At 45.9% G+C, this 27,575-nt stretch overlaps 1 protein-coding gene across 9 annotated transcripts in view; it reads right to left on the bottom strand.

Annotated features, from left to right (window-relative positions):
• Window positions 1-823: 823 nt before the first annotated feature.
• The window catches only part of SLC37A1 (solute carrier family 37 member 1), a 71,978-nt gene continuing 45,226 nt past the window's right edge, over window positions 824-27,575 (bottom strand). For all 9 annotated transcript variants that reach the window (XM_064279503.1, XM_023559131.2, XM_064279504.1 and 6 more), the window contains 9 exons: window positions 27,311-27,401; window positions 25,432-25,494; window positions 24,908-24,993; window positions 22,968-23,016; window positions 21,523-21,596; window positions 14,086-14,164; window positions 6,683-6,780; window positions 2,353-2,417; window positions 824-1,856 (listed from right to left, as the gene is read on the bottom strand). In XM_064279503.1, coding sequence (XP_064135573.1) covers window positions 1,841-1,856; window positions 2,353-2,417; window positions 6,683-6,780; window positions 14,086-14,164; window positions 21,523-21,596; window positions 22,968-23,016; window positions 24,908-24,993; window positions 25,432-25,494; window positions 27,311-27,401 — 621 coding nt within the window. In that variant the 3' untranslated portion in view covers window positions 824-1,840. The remainder of the gene's footprint in view (window positions 1,857-2,352; window positions 2,418-6,682; window positions 6,781-14,085; window positions 14,165-21,522; window positions 21,597-22,967; window positions 23,017-24,907; window positions 24,994-25,431; window positions 25,495-27,310; window positions 27,402-27,575) is intronic.

Genomic DNA, 27,575 nt, shown 5'->3' with positions numbered 1-27,575 from the left:
TGATGAAACTTTTATTTTAGTAGGAGGAAAATTTTAAATGTATAAATAACTTTCTTTTAGAAAGGCCCACTCTGCCTCGGAAAAAAGGCCTGGCAATCCGCTTCCAAAAAATCAGCCACTGAAAACCCTGCGGAGCATAGTTCTACTCTGACACGCATGGATTGGCTGTGAGTCAGAGTCTACCCCATGGAAACTGGTTTTCACCCAGTGGGACCAGGGACGTGGAGAACCTGCCTTCCATGCCTCGCACCCTGCCTGGGCTCCTCTGGAGGGCTGGCGTGGCCCACCCTGGGACGGCAGCAGTGGAGAAGCCCTTCTAACCTCCCCCCTTTCCTAGTGAGAGGCCGGCACAGAGCTACCTTTGAAAGGTATTTAAGTATTTAAATATATTGGATATTCTGTTCCCTTTTTTTTTTTTTTCTCTTTGCTCAAACACAGGAGCTCCAACTCTGAGGAAAATGTGTACCGTGCAAACCTGGGAAATACCTAAGAAGAAAGCTGTGAAGCCAGATCTCCACTGTTGGGTGAGTTAGAAGTGTAGGAAAATCATTTTCAAGTGCAACTCTGCCCCCACTTGGTGTGTGGCGTTTCCCAAGGAAGGGTTTACAACATATGCAGCCGCCTGGGTTTAGGCTTCTGTGTAAATGCCAGCCTATTCCTGAGCAGGGGTGACCCCTTTTCTGGGGGAAACTGCCTTAGCCTGGCTGCAAAACTGCGGTGGGTGTCCAATCCTGAGAAAACCAAAAGCACACACTGTACCTGGGAGTTTTCTCTTTATAATGTGATGGAAACGGGCCCAGAAATAATCAACATTCTCCGAGCATTCTGCTGGAGGTTTTTCTTTTTTTTTTTTTTTCTAAAAACATTTATTTCAAAGGGCAGGTAAGTGTTTTGCTAGGCAACAGCCAGGAAAACAAACAGCCCGAGAGCAGTCGGAGTTTGTCTTAATAAATAATGAAATGCCCTTTACAGTTTCTAAACCTCATATACACATCACGTATTTTAAATAAATAACATCCACTCTGCTGCCGTGTACCTAGAGACCATCCCCAGATGTGTGCGGATCCGGAGTGAAGCAGATTGCTGCGCTTGAGATGTGTGGCTCACAGCCCTGAGTGTGACGCCCCCACCCCATGCCGCCCCCACCCCATGCCGGGGCCCCTCTGAGAGGGCTCAGGTGGGCCCCGCTGTGCCTGGCGCTTCCCAACGTGCCTGGGCCCCATCGCCAGCGTGGGGAGTTTCACTGTTGTTCAGTTTTCAGGTCATACAGAATGAGAGGAAGCCCTGGGAAAATCTTTTGGGTAATGTGAGGAGTCATTTTAGAGGCTGAGTTGTTATTTGCTTCCTAACACCAGCTTCTTTGCTAGCTGGTGGGTTCTGATATTCTTCCATTCGCTTTAGGCAGCACCTTTGGGGTCTCTGGAAGTGACGGACACATTTGTGGTCAGGGGTCCTGCTGGCAGAGCGTCATGTCCCTTTAACATTCTAGTACCTAAATACCTGAGAGAGGGGGTCTGCATCTAAGAACTCATTGTGTCGCCATTGGTTTTCATCCATCCAGTGGAGCAATGGGGTGAGACCTGCCACGAGGCACTTGGTTGTCAGAGTCTGTGTTTTCCTGGTTTGGGTAAGGCAGCCGGGCAGCAGCGCCCACCGACGTACTCACTGCTGTCCTAGGCTCTGCATGTCGTGGCAATGGCACCAGGGATTCGCCAGTTTGAATCTGCGTTTCACCTAGGTGCCTGTGCAAAAGGCAAGGGTACGTCATTCTTCTCAACCCAGGAGGCTCTGTTTGAACTTTTCCAGGAAAGATGGCTTGTGAAGGATGAGATTTACACAGTCAGTGTTCCTTAAACCTGAAAGATATGATAAAGTAAAACTGCAAGCCACTGTTAAATAGATGCTTAATCTCATAGAACACACACACAGCCCTCAGACAGCACGTCTGTCTCTCTCCGCCACAGCTTTTTCTGGAAGCGGAGTCTGAAGGTGGATAAGGCCTGACACCATCCCCACAGCCTGATGGTGGGCGGAGAGGAGAGAGCAGGCAAGGCAGGGGCAGGCGCGGGCGGGCGGGGGCAGCTCGGGGAGCTGTCACTGCTGCAGGGAAGCTGCGGCTCCCAGGGCCAAGGACAAAGGAGGCAATTTCCCTCACACGTCTCCGTTTGGATCCGAGGAGCGATGGCCAGGATCATACACACACAGGGGCGCCTTATCAGTGAAGGGAAGAACCAGAGACATGCCATGGAAAGGACGGCTCCCCATTTTTCTTTTTCAGGAAAAGCCCGGTGTGGAAGGCAGATAAGGCAGAAAGACATCCTAAGGCTGAGCAGAGGCCGGTGGTGGACTTACGGAACTTGGTCCCCCGTCGGTGTCCCCGTGCAGCCCAGCTCCTTGTGGATGAGGCGGATCAGGCACTGCACCCAAAACAGAGGGAGACGAAACCCGTCACTGCAGCCCAGGTCCCACAGAGGCCGGCAGACACCTGCCGGGGCCCTGCCGCCCCACCTGGGCCTGCAGTCTCCCCCATGGCGCACCCTAGCATGTCTGCTCCAGGAGATGGTTTTTTTCTGAAGAGAAAGGGACGTAAAAGCCTCCAGAGGGAGACAGCCGCAGGCCGCCTCTGGCCAATTGCTCAGCTTGAGGCATGGTTGTTTCTTGGGAAGCCCTAACAAGCAAGGTTTCAAGGCTGCGGCTCTGAAAGAAAGGTGTTTCGGGCAGTTTTCAGCAGCCTGAATGACTTCTGGGTTCAAGTAATGGCTAAAATAAAATTAGTACAATAATAAGATGTCCAAATTGGGCGAAGACAGAAAACAAAGATGAAGTGACAAGTGGACTGCAGGGATGCTGGGGAGAACCTGAGAGCGTGGGGGGTCAGCCTGAACACCAGATGGGCATCTCCTCAGCTGAGGTGTGGGAGGCTCAGGAGGGCGTCTGGGGAACAGCCGAGTTGCATCAGGAAGCTTCTCAGAGAGCACCTCAGACCTTCACAAACAGGCCGTCAGTGAGTGCAGCTGCCCTGACCCTGAACAACCATGGCCAGCTCTGGTCGTGATCCAGCGCCTTCTCTTCACAGTTCTTTAAAAGCTGAGACCAAGTTTACAAGTCTAGACTAATGACCAAGTGTCACAGAAAACTTAATTGTTTTTTTCTGCATTTCAAGTGTGGCTCTAGTCTTTCCCCCAGCATTACCCAGCCACACAGAAGGCTGCCCTGGAATGTATACTTGAGGGACATCCTGCTGCTTCTTGGAAGGCAGCAAGTACCCACAGGCCCCAAGGCATGTGAAAGGCCCAGCAGTGGGGGTGCTAGAGGCAAATCTTGGGGGAGGAGGGGGTCTTCATAAACATACACACACACAGCTACATTATCAAGTCTCAGGTAGAAACTCTGGAAGGCATAAGAGTTTCTATTTTCTTAGATGCTTATCATCCAAGCAGGACCTTAGAAGCCGCACGTATGATATAAGTTCAGGTTAAAGAGAACAGGTATTTCTCCTACAGATAAAATGCAGCTTTGCCTGATACACATAGCATAGCAGTGTTTATTACTGTCACGAGGGGTAAAAGTAATCGGAACATTTCAGATGCTACAGATAGCATTGGTGGCAACAGAATAAAGGACAGGAATACTACTGTTAAATGATTTGATCACTGTGAATTTGAAACTGTAGCTCCAACTACTACATGTTTGCTAAGTTTGAGCCGGTACCTCGTCGACATTATGAATTTTATCAAGTCCAATGTGTGCGGTGTTAGTAGGAAGAGGTGTCTGATTATGAAAAGGAGATCAATAGGAGAAATGGAAAAGAAGAAAACAAGTGTTGTTGGGCCATCTCATTTGGTCATCCATTTAATATTTAATCTCTTTTTAATATTTGCCATCTCTTCTTTCCGAGCTACATTCTAGGTAATTTTCTTATTTATTTACACTCTACTTAAGTAATTCTCTCTTTAGAGATATCTAATTTGCTTTATGAACCCATCCATCAAGGATTTTTTCTGCTAAAGACCAACCACATTTTTCACTTCCAGAATTTCTATTTGGTTGTTTTTAAAACATGCAGTGTTTTTTGATAGTGTTTTGTTCTTTTCCCATGAGTCCAGCTTTTTCTTTTATGTCTTTAGAAATGTTAAATATATTTATTTTTACAGTTTATCTGATAATATTTTTATCTGCAGTATTAGGAGGTCTGCTTTTGCTGGTTGTTGTGCCCGATAACACTCCTTCACAGTGGATTGCTTTCTCATGTTTCATAATTTTGGATTTTGAGCTCTTCTTCAGGAGCATGTTAACATTCCTTCACAGTGGATTGCTTTCTCATGTTTCAAAATTTTGGATTTTGAGCTCATCTTCAGGAGCATGTTAACACTCCTTCACAGTGGATTCCTTTCTCATGTTTCAAAAGTTTGGATTTTGAGCTTATCTTCAGGAGCATGTTAACACTCCTTCACAGTGGATTGCTTTCTCATGTTTCATAATTTTGGAATTTGAGCTCATCTTCAGGGGCGTATTAGTTGTAAGAATCCTGTGCATCTGGATTTGTCCCACTCAAATGGTTTTGGATTTGCTTGTGCCTAATATCACACTGACCACTCCAGGGCCAATTTTATTCTTTTGTGTGTGAGCATGTGTGTGTGTATTTCAGTAATGTAAATTCAAAAATTAAATGTAACTGTGGGCAAGTCCAAAATACCAGTGAATATTTTCCCACATCTGGTGTCCAGGCTAAGACAGACACAAATTCTTACTGTCTTCCTGTGCCAATGTGCAGATGTTGTCTAATACACCCCTTCACTGCAAGCACAGTCCTTTGAAGGTCCTGGCTCCAGTTTCAACTCCTCACCTTGTACCAGCCCAACACTTCATCTCTTATTCCCTACGAACACACTGTATTTTTATGCAAATAATGCATGCCTTCTATGTTTGTTTGCCAATGGTGCCCTCTCCCTGTGAGGTATTTTCTAAGTGTCCCTATGCCAAGATATTTGTGGAGGGAGGGTGCAGTTGGCAAACAAATGTACAAGGCACACATTATTTGTGTAAAAATACGATAACCATCCCAGCCCTAGATTCCTAAGATTGGTAACTCACTTCAGGGCTGCTCTGCATCAACCTGTGAACTAGTTTTATGTTGTCTCACGTTTTTGGCTCCTGGGGATTTCCTAACTTCCTTGTGAGTTCAGCTATGCATTTAAAATGATTTCCAATACATATAACCCAGTATTTCTGAAGCAGAATTATCAGGGACTCTAAACAGCTGTAAGAATGGAAATTTTGCTGCTACTTAGTGGAAATACATCTGGGGATATAACTAAAATCCTTAGCCATTTAAAGAAAAAATGGTCTGAGAGTCAGCCTTTTAAAACTTAATAGGTTCATAACTGAAAGATGGTATTTGATTCTGTATGCATTGGGGAAGCTCTGTTTTAGGAATCCCTGGGATTAAAATATAGAATTTTTGTTTAATTAATATAGTTGATATTTTCATCAAGATTTTTATCAGGATCAATCTCAGTGTTTCTTCTAGCAAAGCAAGAGGAGCAGCATGGCTTTAAGGTTTGGGGGCTTTGTATAGCAAGATGACATGTAATGATAAGAATACTCTAACCACCCTCGATGTATGTGTCTGTGTAACTGTCACATACTTAATCACCCTCAGATGTATACACCTGTGTGACGGTCACATATCCTAATCACCCTTGGATGTATATGTCTGTGTGACTGTCACATACTCTAATCACCCTTGATGTATATGTCTGTGTGACTGTCACACTCTAATCACCCTCAGATGTATACACCTGTGTGACGGTCACATATCCTAATCACCCTTGGATGTATATGTCTGTGTGACTGTCACATACTCTAATCACCCTTGATGTATATGTCTGTGTGACTGTCACACTCTAATCACCCTCAGATATATGCATCTGTGTGACAGTCACATACTTTAATCACCCTCAGACGTATACGTCTGTGTGATGGTCACATACTCTAATCACCCTCGGATGTATATGCCTGTATGACAGTCCCATCATCACTGGTCTTCTCTGTCCTGAAGGAGCCCTTGAGTCTTGTCAAGTCAGGAAGGGTTGAGAAGCAGGACTCCAGGGAAGAGGCAAACAGAAGGCAGCTCAGTGCCCACACTGGCAGCCTCTTTGCTCCTCTTTTCCTCTCCCATCCCTTTGGGTAAAAGGGAGTCAGGGGGCTCCTCCTTGTGAGGACTTGATGGAAGGAGGGACACCAGAACAACAATGGCCACCAGTGATGTAGCCAAGCACCAGGCATTATTTTCTTTAATTCCCACAATGATCCTGTCATTGGGCGCCATTATTATACCAATTTTAAAGATGTGGAAGCTGCAGAGCAGAAAGGTTAAGTAAGCTGCTCAACTTGCACATATATGATAGCTGACAAAGTCAGAATTCAAAACTAGGGAGCTCCATCCTCTTAGCAACTACATCATCCTCCCTGAAACTACAGAGCAGCAGGTTGACCTACAGTCTGTTTTCAACATTATTTTTAAACGAGATAGAGGGTCTTCTACCATGAATATTTAGGGAAGGACCATCTGTTGAGATGTATCATTAGAAAAAAGAAAAAATTGTCTACAGGAGTGTTTGGCCAACCACCCTAGATACACTCATTAAGTGCTGGTTGGATTAAAAATAAGATGACTTACCAGTAAGGCACAGGCATCTGCAAACATCAACATGTAAAACACGTTGTTCCATCCAGAGGGGGAGATGAGCCCAGCCAGCAGAGGGCCCAAGGCTGCTCCTGAATGTGGCGAATGGACACACATGGTATGTTTAAGGAAAATTCTGGCACGTGACATTTGAAATACCCAAGCCCAATAAATATACAAAAGATCCTAAATGCCTCACTCATAATGAAAGAAAAACATACTGAAAAAATCAAACCAAACCCGCTGCCGTCGAGCTGACTCCGACTCATAGTGACCCTACAGGACAGAAAAGAACTGCTCCATAGGGTTTCCCAGGCTGCTATCTTTATGGAAGCAGGCTGCTTGGTATTAGTAAGGGTACAATTGGTTCAACCTTTTTCTGGAACTGAATCTAAAAATACTTTCTAGCACCAAATCTAAAAAAGATTTAATGGATGATATTAAAAATGTTAATTCTTTTGATCTAACAATCTCATTATTTAAAAAATTTATTATAAAGAAATACTTTCTGAATCTAATGCACAATTTTGAATATTCCCATGCTATAAAAAATATTACTGGGTAAAATTTGAATAAGGTCTGTCGATACTAATACTTTATCAATGTTAACTTCTTGAAGTTGATAATTGTACTGTGGTTATATCAGATAATTCCTTTTTTAGGAAATAAATATTGAAGTAGGGACATGGGGTAGCATGTCTGCATTTTACTCTCAAGCAGTTCAGGAAAAAATATGTACATGTGCATGCATAAGTATACACGTATGTGTGTATGCGTAAGTATACACATATGCGTGTACATAACGTGCGTGTACAAATATATGAGAGTGGGGGGAGGGAAGGAGGGAGGAAAAGGTGAAAGAGGAAGGGGAGGGTGTAAAATGAATAGTTTGTACAATGAATTCTGTGAATTCTTTGTATTATTTTTACAACTCTTCAGTAAGTCTGAAATTATATCAAACTAAATTTTCAATAACAAAAAACAAAATATTCTGAAAAATGCCCAAAGATATGTGTACAATATTGTTTGTTGAAGCAGTTTGGTCATTTATTTTCCTAGTAGGGCTTGGAATAAATCATGATACATTCATAGATGGTTTATTGTTTTGGGAGATGTATGGTTAAGAAGTGTGAAGGAAGAATTTACACTAAACTGTAAACAGAGATGTAATCTCTGGGACATGAGATTATTAGGGTCACTCATACTTCATACATATTTTTGTTTCAAGTTTTTACAAAGAGCACTTACTACTTTTATAATTGTTTTTAAAAACAACTGTGTGTGTTTAAGCCTCAGAAGAACTTCCAGGTAAATGCAGTAGATTGTTCCTATGTGTTGATCTCTCTACCTCCCAAATACCACGAAATGGACTATAAACTGAATTTAAAAATTATAAGCCCACAAAGAGAAGGGCAGATGAGAGAAGGCATGTGTTCCTGGACAAAGGCTCCAGTTTTCCCTGCTCTACCACATGTCCTCAGAGGGAGGTGGCATAGGGACCCCCCCCCCGCCCAGATCCAGAACTACCCAAGCATGTGAGGCAGACTACCCAAGCACATGGATGGTGGGTGGCGGAGAAAGGGAGATTGGTTGAGTCTTAGATACGTCCCCTCTGCCCCACTCCCACATTCCAGGTTTCTCCTCCTCAGCCTCACTATCTAGTGACCAACCTACCCTGAGCCTCACAGGAGAATTTGAACCAGTGGGCTCTGGGATTGGGGACATTAAGCCCAATGCAGGGCAAATGTGAGGCACTGACTGAGGACAGGGGCATCCAGGAGAAGATGTCACACGCATCCCGTAGCCCTGCCTACCCTCCTACACAATGACAAGAATCCTGGGGGCCCGCACCCCCAGGCAGGCACAGAAGAGTCTTCTCCTCTGGATCCCAGTCAGGTCCCAGTTAAATTCCACTACTGTGAAGACCAGCAGGTGACACGCCCTCCCATGGAGAAAGGACTTCTCATAAGTGTTTAGTGGCTCATTCTTAAATATGAAAATATGACAGATGACAAAGATTCATCTCGTGTCTCAGGAAAGGCCCCAAATGAAAGCAAACAAACCAGGGGGAGGAAGGGCCTAGAGGAACAAGACAAATCAGGGAGAAGAAAATTCTAAGGAAATTATAATACCCTCAGAGGGTTAGTAGAAAATTAGGTTAAACCATGTAAGACTCCCATTTTTGTAGCTGAAAACTAGTTCAGTGTTGGCAGTTTCATGATTCAACATATACCGCATCTAAGAAATAAGAGCAGGATGCACTAAAAGGACAGTAAAACACCAATGAACCTTAAAAACATTACGGCCAAAATGAAAAGTTCAATACAAGGTTGGAAAATAAAGTCACAAAAATCTCTGCAGAACAGAAGGAGAGATGGGCAGGAAGGTGGAGAAAAAAAAAAATTGAAGGATTAACCCAGAAAGTCCAACATTTGATCGATAAGTCTTTCAGAAGGAAAACACAGAAACTGTTAGATAAAACTTATCACTGAAACAACAGAGAATAATTTCCCAGAAATGAAGGGTATGTGTTTCCAGACTGAATAGACCTACTAGGTTCCTGTAGCACAAGTGATGAAAAGGGTCCAGGGATAAAGAAAAGATGCTAAATGATTTCTAAGAGGAGAAAAAGAGTCATAAATGAAGGCCTGGCATAAGAATGACAGCGGACTTCTCAATAGTGGCAATGGAAGTTAGAAGCCATTGGAATTCAGAAGGAAAAGGATTTCCAATCTAGAATCCAAACTGTCCATCAAGTGAGAGAACAGAATACAGACACCACAAACTTGCAAGCTCTCAAGATTTACCTTTTGTGAACTACCACACAAGAAGCTACTAGAAAATGTTTTCCACCACAGAGAAGGGGTAAACATGGGATCTAGCAAACAGGGGTCCAAGGTAGGCCAGAGATGAAAGCCATCTGGAGGCTGGTGGTGAAAGAAAGGTCCTGGACAAGAGCCACGGAGCAGGTGGCTGTGGAGGCCCCTCACAGGAGGGATGGTGTGAATGGAGGTATGGAGAGCAACACTGATGAGGTTGGGGTGGGTGGGAACACCTGTGGCAGAAACTGAAACAAAAGGAAGAACAAAATGTACCTAGTAGAAGATGTATAATTAAAGTTTATTTCCTGGCCCAAGAGTGAACAATATTAACATGGCCATTATAACTGATGAGGATGAGGGGAAGGGAAGTTGGGAGGGTAGAAAAAGAGCTAAGTCCCCATCTTCCTTCATAGGCGGGCAATAGATAATGTCAAAAATGGATGAATTGAGAAATATGTAGGTAATACCAGAAGAAGAAAAAGTTGAAAGTAAGTGCTTCCAGGAAGAGCAGGGTTAGACAGTGTGGGGTTGAGAAGTATCATTTTCATTAGAATAAGCCTATAAAACTATCTGGCTTCTAGAGTTACATGTATGTTTGACAAACTAAAAATTAAAAAGATTCAATTTGATTTTCTCTTCCTAAAACCTATAGAAATGGCAAGCTGTACATCACACCGGGAAGCAGTTCTAAGCACTGCAAATGCCCTGCACAGATAAGCTTGTGCTACTGAGCCATAAGGCACTTCTGTGATTTTTGAGAAAGCACCGGCTTATTGACAACTAGTCAAGCTTTTCTTCCTAAACAAATGCCACTGATGGGTATTTATAATACTTAATACATTGGGACAAACTCCCTGTGAACAGATTTTTTTTTGCTGAAACAATGTGCATTCCCACTTGCGGGTCCCTTTGCTTTTGTCTCGCTGGAAAGCATTTCTGGAAAGAAATGACCAGAGCTCAGTGGTGTACAAGGTGCATGCCGTTTCCATAGCGATCATTACTCAGCCCTCCCTGCACTCAAGCAGCAGGAAGTGTGTGAGAAGTCAGAGTTGCCTAATGAGAACTCTGAGCGTAAGTGCTGCAGAAGTCAACATAGGCTTTGTGGTTTGGGGACAGTCAGTGTTTTCGGCAGATTAATGAAAATGTCAGAGATGGCACCATTCGCACCCTGCCCTTCTTCTAAAAAACTCTTCTGTGTGGCTAAAAAGGCATTTAAAACCATTCTTTGGTCTCTGCTGCCATGGCTCACTGGGCAGTGGCAATGGGCTCCCTCCATTTACAGATGCAATGGGCTCCCGCCATTTATAGATGCAGGGCCCCCCACCCTTAGCCACAAACGTCTGCTTCCCTGTCATTTTGAGAAGCGTACCAAGAAAAATGTGTTTTTCACCTAATTCATAATTTCTCTCTCTCTCTTTTTTTTTACTCCCATCTTCTGCTTTAAAATAGCAATCAGGGCTACCAGCTGAGCTCCAAATTAGCTTTCCAAAAAGGGCTTCACTGTGGGAGTTGGACTGATTCACAGACAAAGACCTCTGTTGGCAGAAGGCGGAGAGAAGGTTGTTCAAAGTCACACAGTTAATTAGAACCACACCCAGCCCAGGAGTCCCCATGACGCCCAGCAAGTGTGTCTTCCAGACGGCGTGGTGTGCCTGCTGCGCTGCCTGGGCCGGAGGTCATGGGTGCACACCGCACAGGGACCCATCACGAGGCACGGTGCCGGCCTCCCTTCATCCCCTGTCCTAGACACATCCCTAGGCCCCAGGAGGTGCCCCATAAGGGAATAGCCTCGCTTGAAATATCAGAGGGATGACCGCTAAAACTGTCCAACAATTCAAAGTCATTTCTGGACCCAACAAAATAAAAGAACCAATATTGAGGGCAAAAACAGGGCTGGTACAATCTGGCAAACCCAGAAGTCAAAGCCTGGCCTTCTGAACAATTGTGTACTCACTTTTTAACCACAGGAGATGGGCTTTACCCTGAGACGGCCCAGTCCTTCTCAGAAAAGGCACATTCTCTCATGGAAGGCATGCTTCTGGAATCTCTGGAAATTGCGGCAGAGCATGGATCTGGGGTTACTGTGACCCTCAGACCAGCCCTGCCCGAGTGAATGTGTGGGCTGAGAGAAGGCCTGGGGCCTCTCTGACCTGACTCACCTGTGAACTCCACAGCCTGGACAGGAGATAGGAGGCCTCTTGGCCCCGTCTGCAATTCTAGGTGTTTTAGACCAGCCAGTCAATTCGTTTAACATTCATTTATCGAGTGCCTACTATGTTGACCTTACTTATTCGATCTGCATGCTGGACATATATTCTGTGCAGCTGGTCTCCATGGAGAATGCAGCATCAGGATTGGAGGAAGACTCATTACCTACCTGAGATATGCAGATAACATAACCTTCCTGGCCAAAAGTGAAGATGAGTTGAAGTACTTAGTGATGAAGAAAGACTACAGCCTGTAGTATGGACCCGTACATGAAGAAAATGAAAATCCTCACAGCTGGACTGATAAACATCATGATAAATGGAGGAAAAATTGAAATTGTCAAGAATTTCATCCTACTTAGATCAACAATCGATGCCTAGGAAGCAGCAGTCAAGAAATCAAACCACATATTGCATTGAGCAAATTTTTAAAAGCAAAGATGTCATTTGGAGGACTAAGTTGTACCTGACCCAGTCCATGGTCTTTTCAATTGCCTCAGAGGCATGCGAAAGCTGGACAAAGAAAATGGAAGTCAGAAGAGAACTGATGCCTTCAAACTGTGGTGTTGATGAAGAATACCGATTATACTGTTTATTGCTAGAAGAATGAACAAATCAGTCTTGGAAGAAATATAACCAGAGTTTTCCTAAGACGCAAGGATGGTGAGACTTTGGCTCTCTTATTTTGGGCATGTCATTAGGAAAGACCAATCGCTAGAAAAGGACATCCTGGTTGGTAAAGTAGAGGGTCAGCAAAAATGAGGGAAACCATCAATGAGATGTATTGACACAACAATGGCCTCAAACACACCAACGGTCCTGAAGATGGCACAGAACCAGGCGACATCTTGGTCTATTAAACATAAGGTGGCCGTAAGTCAGGGCCGACTTGATGGCAATTGACAACAACCATGTTCCCGGCACTGCTTCTGGGAACACAGCAGAGAGCAAAATAGACAAAATCCCTGTCTTCACAGAGACAAAAACTTAGCAAATAAGTCAACGATGTATTTGAGAAGGTGGTAAGTGCTATGGGGAAAAACAGACTAGAAGAGGGGCCTCGAGTATGGGTGAGGAGGGATTCACCGTCTAAACAGGGGGCCTGGGGTGGTCTCACTGAGAGGGTGGTATGTGAGCAAAGACTTCATGACACAAGAGAATGAGGCCTGGGGCCACCTAAGAGAAGAGGGTCTCAGGCACAGGGCACAGCCCATGTGGAGGGCCTGCACTGGGACCATGTTCAGGGCTTTTGAGGTGCAGCAGGGAGGCCACATGGCTGCAAAGTGAGGAGGGGCGAATGGTGGGAAGGACTTGGGATTCTGCATCAGTCAGAGAGGAGCGGGCATCCGAGAAACATTCTGTGGGTGTTTTCTGTCCAGCCACGATAAAGGGCCATGTCGACAGCCCAGAGAAAAGCCTGTTTCCTACAACTGAGCAGAAGGGCTGTCCCGAGCCCTGGGCTCTGGTTCACTGTGTTTTTGCTGATTCACCCAGCAATCTGCCTGTGCTGCCTTTTCTGGTAGACCCTTTGTTTCACCGCTATGAGGGTGCAAGCACAGACCATGTCCCCAATGCCCTCCCTACCGCCCCCCCGCCCCCACTCTTCCCACTGGGGTTTGAGTCTGGAGCAGCAGGAGACAAGCCAGTTCCAATCCCAGACCTTCCTGACCAGCTGTGGGGCTACATTGGTCAACCTCCCTGAGCTTCAACTCCCATACAAAAGGGACAGCCCAGGGTACTGAGGGAGGTGAAGGCCCAACACAGGACAGCTCTTAGGGCCCCAGCAGGGAGGGGCCGCAAAGGCTAAGGGCAAGGATGTGGAGGTCACCCTCACTGACTGGCTGATGAGAACAGGCCTGATGTTTTTTACCAATTCCCACCTGTCCGTTCGCCGAGGGGGTGCGCTGCTTATTTTGCCACCTTTCTTTACTCCAGAAGATGCTACTGAATGCTCTTCAAGAACCTCAACGAGGCTGGTAACATGTAACGTTGAGAATCTTGTATGCTCTTAGACCATTACTTTTTCCGTCATTGCAATAAAACTCTGTCCTTGAAATGGGCTACATTGAGCCCGTGGGCTGTAGTCTGCAATCTGTAGTTTAGATTAAAACCTGACACACCTTCTAATATGCTGAAGAAAACCAGCCCCAATCAGAAATACCCACCTACCTCCTCTGAACCACCCCCCAAAATGAGGACACTCCCCACACGCTGACTTCCCGTGGGCTTGCCAAAGCTTTGCTTCGTCATATTTTAAGAAGGCCAGCCGACACTAGTATCACCAAGGCAATTGGGATCCTGGACATCTGTTCAATGTGGCTTCCCCGGGACTACAAGCACCCTCTTGGAGCTAAAATTCTCCACGTACCTACAGACCCGGTTCCGTCGATGATGGCAGTCACGGTGGCAAGGGCATGGGCGTTCCCTTTCAAACTTTTATGAGTCCCCTAGAAGAAAAGAAAAAATAACGTGAAGCCCACTGCAGCAGCATTACAGCTGAGAAATAAACTTCTGCCTTCCATGCGACAACTTACTCAAGTAACTGCAAAACAATTCAGCATGTGGGATGTTTTCCATTAGAAAATTTAAACTCTACCCTAAACTTAGGTTTCAGTGGTTTTTTAATTTTAATTCTTTATTGTGCTTCAGGTGAATGTTTACAGAATAAATTAGTTTCCCATTCAATGGTTTGTACAGAAAGTGTTCCATGACACTGGTTACATTCCCCATGTGTCAGCACTCTCCCCATTTCCACCCTGGCTTCCCTGTCCTTACGTCTGGATTCTCTACCCCTTCCTGCCTTTTCATCTTTGCTTTTGGGCAAGTGTTGCCTTCTTGATTCCATAAAAATGATTCTTTTAAGGAACACGTTCCTGTCTACTGTTTGGCTGAAAGGTGGTCTCCAGGAATGGCTTTAGCTCCTGGTCAGAAGGGTGTCTTAGGGCCATAGTCTCAGGGCTTCCTCCAGTCTCTGTCAGACCAGTAAGTCTGGTCTTTTTTGTGAATTTGATTTTTTGTTCTACATTTTTCTTCCACTCTGTCCAGAACCCTCTATTATGATCCCAGTCAGAGCAGTCAGTAGCTGTTCTGGTTTCTGGGTCCTGTAGGCTGTGGTTCATGTGGTCCGTCAGTTCTTTGAGCTAACTGCTCCCTTGAGTCTTTGGTTTTCTTCACTCTCCTTTACTCCAGATGAGAAGGGACCAATATTTGTATCTTAGATGGCCACTTGCAAGTTTTTAAGACCCCAGACACTACTCACCAAAGTAGGATGCAGAACTCTGTCTTTATAAACTATGCTACGCCAATTGATGTACATGTCCCCTGAGTGCATAGTCTTTTGCCTTCAAGCCTAGGAACTTCACCTCGAGAGATGTGTGGTTATGTCTAAGAAGTTTCCATGACTGTGCCCTTGTCTGCTCTATTTCTATACTAATATACACGCAGCACCTACAATAACGTATGCAGAAATATCCACAACCAAACCTATATCTGCAGGAGGTGTGCGCCCTTACACCCTCTCCCACACCTCTTTAGCTTACCCAGCTACCTATGTATCCATTTGTAAATTATTGTTTGTTAACACTATTGTTGCAGGATTGTCTATGTTATAGTAATTACCATGTTGGTGTTGTTGTTAGGTGCCGTGGAGTCAGTTCCGACTCATAGTGGCCACATGTACAAGAGAACAAAACACTACCCAGTCCTGCGCCATCCTCACAATCCTAGTTATGCTTGAACCCACTGTTGCAGCCACTATGTCAATCCATCCTGTTGAGGGTCTTCCTCTTTTTCACTGACCATCATACAAGCACGATGTCCTTCTCCAGGGACTGGTCCCTCCTGATAAGATGTCCAAAGTATGTGAGACATAGTTGATTCTAAGGAGCATTCTGGTTGTACTTCTTCCAAGACAGATTTGTTCATTCTTTTGGCAGTCCATGGTATATTAAATATTCTTTGCCAACACCACAATCAAAGGTGTCAGTTCTTCTGTTTTCCTTATTCTCTGTCCAACTTTCACATGCATATGAGGCGAATGAAAACACCATGGCATGCGTCAGGCACACTTTAGTCCTTAAAGTGGTATCTTTGCTTTTTTTTTTTAACACTTTAAAGAGGTCTTTTGCAGCAGATTTGCCCAATGCAATGTGACTTTTGATTTCTTGACTCCTGCTTCCATGGGTGTTGATTGTGGATCCAAGTAAAATGAAATCCTTGACGACGTCAATCTTTTCTCCATTTATCATGATGTTGGTTATTGGTCCAGTTGTGAGGATTTTTGATAATGTTGAAGCATAATCCATACTGAAGGCTGTGGTCTTTGATCTTCATCAGTAAGTGCTTCAAGTCCTCTTCACTTTCAGCAAGCAAGGCTCTGTCATTTGTATATCACAGGTTATCAATGAGTCTTCCTCCAATTTGATGCCCTGTTCTTCTTCACACTGTCCAGCTTCTCAGATTATTTGCTCAGCATACAGATTGAATAGGTATGGTGAAAGAATACAACCCTGGTACACACCTCTCCTGACTTTAAACCATGCAGTATCCCCTTGTCCTTTTCAAACAACTGCCTCTTGATCTACGTACAGGTTCCTCATGAGCACAATTAAGTGTTCTAGGATTCCCATTCTTCGCAACATTATCCATAATTTGTTATGGTCCACACAGTCGAATGCCTTTGCATAATCAATAAAACACAGGTAAATGTCCTTCTGGTATTCTCTGCCTTCAGCCAAGATCCACCTGACATCAGCAATGATATCCCTGGTTCACGCTCTCTTCTGAATCCAGTCTGAATTTCTGGCAGTTCCCTGTCAATATACTGCAGCAGCTCTTGAATGATCCTCAGCAAAATTGTACTTGTGTGTGATATTAATGATATTGTTTGATAATTTCCACATTCGGCTGGACCACTGTTCTTGGGAATAGGCATAAATATGGATCTCTTCCAGTAGGTTGGCCAGGAAGCTGTCTTCCATATTTCTTACATAGACGAGTGAGCACTTCCAGCGCTGCATCCTTTGTTGAAACATCTCAGTTGGTATTCTGTCAGTTCCTGGAGCCTTGTTTTTCACCAGTACCTTCAGTGCAGCTTGGACTTCTTCCTTCAGTACCATCAGGTCCTGATCATATGCTACCTCCTGAGATGGTTGCACGTCGACCAATTATTTTTGGTATAGTGATTCTGTGTATTCCTTCCATCTTCTTTTAATGTTTTCTGCATCTTTTAATATTTCCCTATAGAATCCTTCGATATCGCAGCTCAAGGCTTGAATTTTTTCTTCAGTTCTTTCAGCTTGAGAAATGCTGACTGTGTTCTTCTTTCCTTTTGGTTTTCTACTTCCAGATCTTTGTACATGTCATTATAATACTTTGCCTTCTCAAACCATTCTTTGAAATCTTCTATTCGGCTCTTTTACTTCATCATTTTTTCCTTTCACTTTAGCTACTCGATGTCCAAAAGCAAGTTTCAGAGTCTCTTCTGACACCCATTTTCATCTTTTCTTTCTTTGCTATCTTTTTCATGATCTCTTGCTTTCTTCATGTATGATGTCCTTGATGTCATTCCATAACTTGTCTGGTCTTTGGTCATTAGCTTTCAGTGCGTCAAAGCTATTCTTGACATGGTCTCTGAATTCAGGTGGGATATGCTCAAGCCCATACTTTGGATCTTGTGGACTTGTTCTAATTTTCTTCAGTTTCAACTTGAACTTACATATGAGCAATTGATGGTCTGTTCCACAATCAGCCCTTGGCCTTGTTCTGTCTGATGATATTGAGCTTTTTCATAGTTTCTTTCCACAGATGTAGTCGATTTAATTCTTGTGTATTCCATCTGGCAAGGTCCACGTGTACAGTCACCATTTATGTTGGTGAAAAAAGGTATTTGCAATGAAGAAGTCACTGATCTTACAAAATTCAATCAAACAATCTCTGGCATCATTTCTATCACCAAAGCCATATTTTCCAAGTACCAATCCTTCTCTGTCTCCAACTTTCACATTCCAATCACCAGTAATTATCAAAGCATCCTGACTGCATGTTTGATCAATTTCAGACTGCAGAAGTTGGTAAAAATCTTCAATTTCTTCATCTTTGGCCTTAGTGGTTGGTGCATAAATATGAATAATAGTCATATTAACTGGTCTTCCTTGTAGGCATATGGATATTATCCTATCACTGACAGCACTGTTCTTCAGGACAGAACTTGAAATGACTAGGAAGAAAGGCCTGAAAAGAATTAGCCAAAGAAAGCCTTATGACTAGCAGCAGAACATTGTCTGATACAGTGCTGGAAGATGAGCCCTTCAGGTTGGAAAGCACTCAAAGGATGACTGGGGAAGAGCTGCCTCTTCAAAATAGAGTCGACCTTAATGACGTGGCTGGAGTCAAGCTTTCTGGACCTTCATTTGCTTATGTGGCACAACTCAAAATGAGAAAAAACAGCTGTAAACATCCATAAATAATTGGAACCTCGAACGTATGAAGTATGAATCTAGGAAAATTGTCAAGAATGAAATAGAACCCATAAACATTGTATCTTAGGTATTAGTGAGCTGAAATGGACTGGTATTGGCCATTCTGAATAGGACAATTATATGGTGTACTATGCTGGGAATGACAAATTGAAGAGGAATGGCATTGCATTCATCAACAAAAAGAACATTTCAAGTAATTACCGTAGTTGCCTTTTATTCTTGCCTTCCTTTCAGCGTCTTCCTTTGTCTTGGTCATGTTGTGTTGACTTCCCCCATGGTGTTTACTGCCTATCTCTTCATCGGTATTAACACGTCTTCTATCTAGTTTGTAATTTTCCCTCCCTCCCTTTCCTATGCCTGGTAACCATCAAAGAATGTTTTTTTCTGGGTGTAACCCTTTTCTTGTTTTTTCATAATGGTGGTCTCATACAATATTTGTCCTTTTGTCATTGACTTATTTCACTCAGAATAATATCCTCCAAATTCATTCATGCTGTGAGATGTTTCATGGATTCATCATTATTATTTATCCTTTTGTAATATTCCATTGTGTATACATCCCACAGCCTGTTTATCTAGTCACCTGTTGATGGGCACTTAGCTCGTTTCTATCTTTTCGTTATCGTGAATGATGCTGCAGTGAACATGGCCGTGCATGTCTATTCACATCATAGCTCTTATTTCTTTAGGGTGTATGTCTAGGAATGGGATTGCTAGATTATATGCTATTTCTATGTCCAGCTTTTTAAGGAAGCACCATACCGTTTTCCATCGGGGTTGCAGTTTCACGGGGTCGCTATGAGTCAGAATTGACTTGATGGCAGTGGGTTTGGTTTGGTAGTTTCAGTGGCTTTTAGTAGTAAAAAACCATCAGAAATACCTGTCCAAGTGTATTCTAGTTAATGGAACTCTTTGTCGTCAAATAATTATTTACTCAGCACAATCATATTCTTCACTGGAATATCACACACGTGAATGTGGGAGATAAAAAGATGAACATGTTCCCTAAGCTACACTGGCATTAGTGTCCTCTTCCATGTGTCCGCTGAATTCCTGAGCTGTGACACACGTTGGGTATCTCTGCAGCGTCCAAAACTCCACCAGATTAACATCAAAAGCCAGGGAAGGGTGGAGAAGAGGAGACAACCTAGGAAATCATTGTGGGAGCGCAAGTTCTACATGACAAACCAGTGGGAGCTCCGGTTTTTAAAAAGCCACATATGGAAGGTTAAAAAAACAGCACAAACTGAGGACAATAAAAAAAAAAATAAAGGGGAAAAAAATCAAGAAAAATAGTGCCTGGAAGCCTAAAACTCTAAAAATGGACTAAAGCTTGAAAACACAAATGCTTGTGCATGTGTGTGTACACACCTATACGATACAAGAATAAGGAAAAACATGCATACACAAAACTCAGGGTCTTACACTTTTTGGGGTCTACAAAATAAGTGAAAGTCCCTCCTCTGCCGTCTAATTCCATGAGGACAGATATGTTAATGGTCTGGTGTGGATCCTTCTGGAATTTTCTAAGCTATGCAGACACGAGTATGTACATACTCACGCATACCCAAGGACAGGCTTTGTAAAGGCATTTCAGGTACATTCCAACCACAGGGGTGGTCAAGGCAGGGCTAGACCTGCTTTGGGCCAATGACGTGGTGGAGAGAAAGGAGATGAGAGAAGCTGAACTCCCCAGTGCCGCTGCACTGGACTTCTCTCCTCCAGCCCATCAGGGGCAAGAGCCTCTGGTTCTCTCAGGAAAGAAAATAAACCTGAGATGCCAAGGACATAGCACAAAAGCCTTTTGTTGCTTTAAATGGGGTCGAGTTTCTTGGGCCAGATGACCTGCCTGTAACCCTAAAGGAGAGCGGCCAATGGGACAGGTGTGGAAAGACGGCAGAGGGATGGGGCTGTTATGATTTTTGAGCAGGACAATGAGTGGGTTTCTACAGTTTGGGGATGCTGCCCTTGGGGATGGTTCTAGAAGGGGCTTTAGAGAAGTAGAGGAGAAGTGATCATGGAGTCCAGCAGAAACATCGAAAGAGGACTCAAGTATGTGGGGATGTGCCAAACCGATGGCCCTCAAATCCCTGCCTCCACGAGTCCACAAAACCTCTTTCAAGAACTCCTTTTTGTTTTAAATAAACGTTGAATTTTAGAATAATTTTAGATTTAGAGAAAGCTTGCAAAGATAGTACAGAGTTCCTATACACCCTATGCCCAGTTTCCTCCGTCGTTATGTTTTTCTGTTTTTGTTGCTATTAATGAGCCAATACTGATGCATTATTATTTACTAAAATCCAGACTTTATTTGGATTTCTTTAGTTTTCCCCTAATGTTCTTCTGTTCCAAGATCCATCCAAGACACCACATTACAGTTAGTCATCATGTCTCCTCAGCCTCTTCTTGGCTGCCATGGTTTCTCGGACTCTACTTGTTTTTGATAATTTTGACTGTTTTGACCCCTTAATTGGGGTCTGTCCAGTGGTTTTCTCATAATTATACTGCAGTTATGGGTTTTGGGGAGGAGGACCACAGAAGTAACATACTCCCCTCATCACATTCTGCGGATGACTTATCACTGCTGATGTTGACTTGTGGTTTACCATGGGCAATGTCTGTCTCTCACACCAGGAGATAAGAGTGCCCCTGCTTCCTTTGGGGTTGAACTGAGGTTTCTACAACCAGACACAAAGGCCATCTTGTCAGGACAACCCCCTCACTCTTCCTTCCTCTAGAAGAGTTAGTCAATGGTTCCTTTGGATCCCAAAGCACTGGGTGGTTCTGGTATGACAGCATTCACCACTCTGTGCACTGATCACTTCTTCCCCATGCTGTGGCCCTCCTGGGTAAGGACCCTGTGTGCCTCATCTCTGCAGTCTCACAGACCAGCTGAAGGCTCAGCGCAAGTGGGTACCAAGAGTGGGTAGAACGAGGGGGAAGGGACAGAACATGCTTTGCTGCAGCCCGGAAGTCACCAGCCTTCAGGATGAGCCACGTCCCACCAGTTAACAACAGTAACACAGAGGAACAAGCCCAACTGCCAGCTTCAGACCCAGGGCCAGAGGCTGCCTCTGGGGCCTCAGACGAGGCCCTTCACCTCATCTCAGCCTCTTCGTCTGCAGATGGCAGACTGCCGTCTTCCCTTATTTGCTTCAGAAAACTCTTTTAAGAGGATAGACAGAGGTTATATGTTAAAAAAAAAAAAAAGTTTTTATAAACAGTGTTTTACTAATGCTGAACATCTTTGCCACAGAGAGGACAAGGTGACTACTGCCACCAGCATTTCGTTTCATAGCTTGTGCTACGATGCACGGCCCACTCACCAGGTCAGCGGAGACAGCAGTCGTGATCAGTGCGTATGGCCCGCTGACCAGGGCCCCGCTGAGCAGCAGCATCACTGTGGAAACCAGAAAGGGGATTCAGCCAACAGAAAAGTTCCCCCTGGGAGAGTATGTGCGTTCTTAGAAATCCTCTGGGTGGGGCCTTGGCACTGTGCTCTTGGAGACGCACACCTGGCTACCGCATGGTGGACCTGAGCACATGATCTTCAGGGAGCACCAGTCAAGCCGCTGCAGAAGGTGGCTGAGCAAGTCCCCGGAGATGCTAATTCCCTGGGTGTGCATGAAACCTGCATGCATCGTTATTAACTCCTTAAAGACTTACCTATTGATAATGTTTGTAAGTCAATCACACTTCCCTAAAGATTTAGCTATCGCTCCAGAGGGCACTCAGTTTACTGGTCTTCCATGGGTAGCACCTGTCGGCATGCTGAGAGGAAGAGAGCCTGGTGGGTAGGAGCACAGACCCTAACCTGGGAGGTCACCTGTGTCGGTGGACCCTGGGCTGCCCAGGTTCAGGGTGGCTAAAGCCAGCCACCACTTCTTCTGCAGCAGAATAGCCATCCTCCCGTCACTGACAGCTGCTGGTGGCAGCCCCCAAAGGAAACCCAGGACCCCAGCGCAGCCATGCTTGCCATGGCCAGGACAAACACGCTTAGTTTTGAAATGTGTGGCCTCTTTCCCAAACTGTCCTCTGGACTCACATCCTTTGTGCAGATATTTCTGGGGCAGAGAAACTTAAAGGAAACATCATGCCCTCCTGGCACTGGCAGGCTGCTTTCAGACACCTTGTAAAATGACCAGATACACACATGCACCTGCACTTCCGGTCCCTACTGTTGGCTTGTTGGGGAGAAAACATGTTTACCAAGTGTTAGAGGCTTAGTCTGGCAGCACCGCTGGCAGGAAGTTAAAAATAGCCCCCATTGTTATACCCAGGATGGAGGCAGGACAGCCAGTCAGCTCAGACGGACAGATGGGGAGACCACAGCCAGGCTCCCCTGGACTTTCCACAGTCTAAGAGCCAGCCTGGGCCCAATGCCTCCCGCCCAGGGCCGCCAGAGACTCAGCCGAGCTCCTACAGAGGCCACAGCCAAGGCCCGAGGAGGGGCGGGAGGATCCGCAAGGGGGACGAAGGGCCTTCCACTCCCGTCTGGCTTCTCTCTAAGAGGCTCCCTTCCCACGGGCACCCAGCATGCATCCCTGCTCCGGGCTAGGTCCCTGGCACTCCCCAGGTGCACTCTGAGGCCTACTGACAGTCAGGCCTCACACCTGGGAGCAGGTGTCCTCAGGGGCTTCTCCCAGTGGCCCCACCTCAAGGACTATTTCAGACACACCACATGCTCCTATTACACCAGCTGGATGTTTCTTCGTTGTTTTTTATATTTTACCTCAGCAAACTATGTGAAAGACAGGCTGTAAGTACTCACCTGTTGTGGCTTCTAGGCCCATTTTACTGATGGTGGAGAATATGTAGAGCTGTAAACAGTGGAAAAGCAATGGTTTACTAGAAGCAGCCATGAGATTGTCCATAGCTATCTGTCTGCATTTTGCTATGAGGTCCTGTTTGTCCTGCTTGCCAAGTTGCCCCCTTAGCCAGAGTTGGTGCTAGGTAGATACCACTGTCAGCCCCATTTTTCAGATGAAGAAACTGAGGTGCAGTGAGGTGAAATCGCCTGCTCAAACTCATGAGCTACTACATGCATCAGAAGTTGCATAAACCAAGTGCTATGATGGGAGAGATCAACACTGCCTGGGGAGGGGGCTGGTGTCGGTGATCCTAAAGGATGAGCAGGGGGAGAAGGCTCCCAGAGAGCAGAGCAGAGCAGCTGGGTGAAGCCAGGGAAGGAGAGGCTGGGAGACATGCTGACAGGGGACGCTGGGCTCTGCAGGCCCTGTGGGGCACGCTGAGGAGTCTGGACAGGTTCCAGGCAGTGACGAGTGAAGAAACCATGGCCATGGGTGAGCCAAGCCTGTCAAGAGCCAAGCCTGTCAAGAAAGTGAACGCTGGCCAGGCGGGAAGAATGTTTGCTGGTGGAAGGTTAGCGGGGCGCTGCTTGCAGACATGCTAGGGCCCAGACAAAGGCAGCAGTGGGGGTCCAGGGAGGGTGCACATATTGGAGATTTGGGGTGTCCTAAGACAGATTAGGAGACTTAGAGATGAGGGAAAAGAGACGGTGGAGAAAACTCTGGGGGGCTGTGAGATCCCTAAGAGCTGAAGAATGTAGGAGAAGGACCCAGGTGGATGGGGGACGGACAGCAGCTGAGCATTCTGGTTACTGGTAGGAAGAAAAGGCCCCAACTGCACACAGGCCAGACATGCTGAGGCCTGAGGAATAGGCCAGGGTCCAAAACAAAACGAAAACGGGGGATGCCAGGGAGAGTAAGGTCCGGCAGAAGCCACCTTGGGAGCCAGGAATGCAGGAGCTCGGAGACCGGCAACATACAAGGACTGGACAACAATGTTTTGGGGATGGAGGACCTTTCTGAAAATCAGCAGGAGGGCTGGGTGGGCAGCTCACAAGGCTGCCCTCGAAGGAGACTCCCCAGCCAGGATGAGAGCTTGGCCCAGAGCCTCTACCACACAAGGCTTTACACAGAATGAGATGACTCGCTCCTGGAGCCCCCACCAAAACTGGGCCTTCTTTCTAGTCTCAAGGCCCAGTGAACAACCAGGAGGTGGGGCCTCGCGCACTCTCCTGGACCTGGAACTCCAGTGTGGATCAACTCAGCACTGTACTCCTCACAGGGTGGTCTTGGTACTGGGCTGGGGTAGTGAGGGCTCAGACACAGCAAGGGCCTGTCATGGATTGAATTGTGTCCCCCCCAAAATATGTGTCAACTTAATTAGGCCATGATTCCCAGTATTGTGTGGTTATACTCCATTTTGTGACTGTAATTTTATGTTGAGAGGATTAGGGTGGGATTATAACACCACCCTCACTCAGGTCATCTCCCTGATCGAAGGTAAAAGGGAGTTTCCCTGTGGTGTGATCTGCACCACCTTTTATCTCTCAAAAAATAAAAGGAAAGAGAAACAAGCAGAGAGTTGGGGACCTCATGCCACCAAGAATGCAGCACCAGGAGCAGAGCGCGTCCTTTGGACCTGAGGTCCCTGCGCCTGAGAAGCTCCTTGACCAGGGGAATATTGAGGACAAGGACCTTCCTGCTGAGCTGACAGAGAGAGAAAGCCTTCCCCTGGAGCCGACACCCTGAATTTGGACTTGTAACGTGCTAGACTGTGAGAAAATAAATTTCTCTTTCTTAGAGCCATTCACTTGTGGTATTTCTGTTATGGCAGCACTAGACGACTAAGGCAGGGCCTGAATGCAGACGTGGTTCGGGCACCTCAAAGTCTGAGTGGGCTTACCGTCGGGGCCGCAAGCAGCAGCATCAGGCCGCAGGTGGAGGCCCTCTTCTCCAGGCGGTCTGAGATCAGGCCTGCCAGGATCCCACCTGCAACGAGGACAGGTTCCCATCAGGGGAACGCACATTACTGGACTCGGTGAAAGAGAGCTCTTTTTCCCAGATCCTTCCCCTTCCTCACTGCAAGAAGACCTCCCTTAGTGCCTGGCCCTGTCCCAGGACTTGCTTGGTTGCTGGGTTTGGGGTTTAGGCCAGCCCCATCTATCGCCTCCCTGTGAGGCAGGCTCCTGTCTCTGAGGAAGCGCTAGTTCAAGTTTAGAGGCAGGGCCCAGGAAGAAGGAGAGGAGGCCTTCCCCTGAGTGAGGGCCACAGAGCTGCTGGGCTGAGTCCACTCGGTGCCACAACAGCTCACTCGGGGACACACTCCCTCTCGGCACTTAATCACCTTCCAAGAGATCCTGGGCCACTGGTGCTTACGGTGTGATTGTTAAATTGTCTGTCAATGTAGAACACACATAATGGACTCACCGAAGATTCCGCCCACATCAAACAAGGTTGACAGCACCCCTGCTTTCTGAGCATCAAGGTGATCTAGAAAATAACAGGGGCCTAGTTAGTGAGAGCACTCTCTGCCATCGTGTCACCGGGAGGAAGTCAGGGCATGACAGACCACACAGGAGATTCTTCGGTTTCACACGCATGATTTAAACCAGGTGGTAATTATTAGTTAACTCGCCTTAAAAAAAAAAAAAAAAGCAATTCACTAGGAATAGAAACACAAAGAATGGAAACTCAACCCTCTAACCCAAAAACAAGGATTTATTCTGCTGAGTCAAATTACCATCCCATCTTTGGGTTCTGAAGGCCCTCTGCGGTAGCCAGAAAGTCAGATGCAACATGGGAAAGACAGAAGTAAGGCCTGTGAAAAAGTACCTAGGGAGACAGCCCTCAAATGCCTCTGGTGCTACAGGAGTTTCCTGCAATACAAATCATCTGACCATATGGGGCTGGAACCTTCTATATTTCAGATGAGGAAACTGAGGCCAATGACCTGTCCCTGCACTGAGGTCCCACAATTCTCCCCACTTGACTTGATACAAGTCCGGAACTTAGAAGGAGATTACAGATGACCGTGCAGGAGGAACGAGACTTAGTGAGCATCGAAATGGTTGATCCAGCCCTATCTCTCCTAACGCCCTGAATGGCACGTGTAGAAACTTGCTTTCTTCAATCACTACAACTGAACATGCCAGCAATTCAAGACCCTTGTCCGGACAGTGTCACCCCTTGTGTAATCCCAGGGGAACACAGGAAGGAAGAAGGCACCCTGTCTGTTTACATGGTGACCGCCATGTCTAGATCAAGGGCAGCTCGTGTGCAGATCACCTGCCTTAACGAAGCGGGGGGATGGTACCAGAACCTCAGGGAGCCTGAGCCTATGAGCCCTTCTGTCTGTCTGTTAGTTTTTACCAACCCTGTACCATCACTAACATGACCTCCTCACTGTCTACCACCTCTCCCTCCTACGGACCCCATTCCTGTTCACAAGTGCCCTAGGGGACAGTGCCCTCCCTGTCCCCTCAATTTTCATCCTCAGGTTCATGTCACTTTCAATTTGCACTCATGATACTATTCGGGATATGTGTCTGGGCTCTTTAAACCATCCTACTGTCTCAAGGGTCCCTCCTCTTTGTCCCATCAGCCAGAGCCTGGATCTCCCTCATGACCCTTGTCCCTCCTGGTCTCCCTGATCCCTGGGGCCTGGAGACTTCAGGGCACTCCCTGACCATCCCGTTCCAGCCCACAGTTCCAACACCTACACGCAGCACCCTCTCCTCAGAAGGACTGCTGATTCCCTCCTTGTCGTGGTCACATAGCACAAGGAATGCATACAGTATCGTCCTGGTATTTCTGTTGTAATGTCTTTCTTCAGCCACTGCTGGACTTCAGAATGTAAGACAAACCACTGGCCTTCCCCCAAATTAGAACTCATTTCCAAGAAGAAATTTCCTCGTCAAATCATTAAAGATTTATTAGCTCGGAGCCGCAGAGGCCCTGCTTTGGCTCACTGGCCACTGTGCCCAAGGTCTGACACAGCTCAAATTTAAACACAGGCCGCCCCAGAAGACGAGGCACCTGATGGACCTGGAGGCCAGAGCCAGGACAGAGCATGTCAAAGTTTTCAATGCCAGGAAGGTTGTTATTACAGCAATAAAACTCTCACATCCCAAAATTCTTTTGTCTATATGTTTTTACTAATCGTGTTGTTCGTTTCAAAGTGCGCCTCTCGAATTGCCCTACATCGTTTCTTCTTTCCACGACTACAAAAACTAGCAGATAAAAGTGAGTGCAGATCACAGTCACTGCACAGAGCTTGACATTCCCACCTCCAACAACAGATACTCACCCACATTCGTGATGTACAGTGGAAGCCAAAATAGGAAAGTGTAGCTGACCAGCTTGGCAAACAGCAAGCACAGAGAGAACTCTACCACACCCTAGAAGGGAGACAGGCCAGTGTGAACTTGGCAAATGTGAACTTGGCAGTTTTTTTAAAATATGCAACATGCTCATATAGTATCTTTGGTCTGGTCTCAGCACCTCTAGCTCCCTACAGGGAGAGGATACTGTAGTGCTGTACTGCACAGTCTGACAATGTGAAATACTCGGCG

Source organism: Loxodonta africana, chromosome 2 (assembly GCF_030014295.1).
Source record: "Loxodonta africana isolate mLoxAfr1 chromosome 2, mLoxAfr1.hap2, whole genome shotgun sequence".
Taxonomy (NCBI): domain Eukaryota; kingdom Metazoa; phylum Chordata; class Mammalia; order Proboscidea; family Elephantidae; genus Loxodonta; species Loxodonta africana.
Note: the sequence above shows the minus strand (reverse complement) of the source record. Positions and strands in the feature narration are given on the sequence as shown.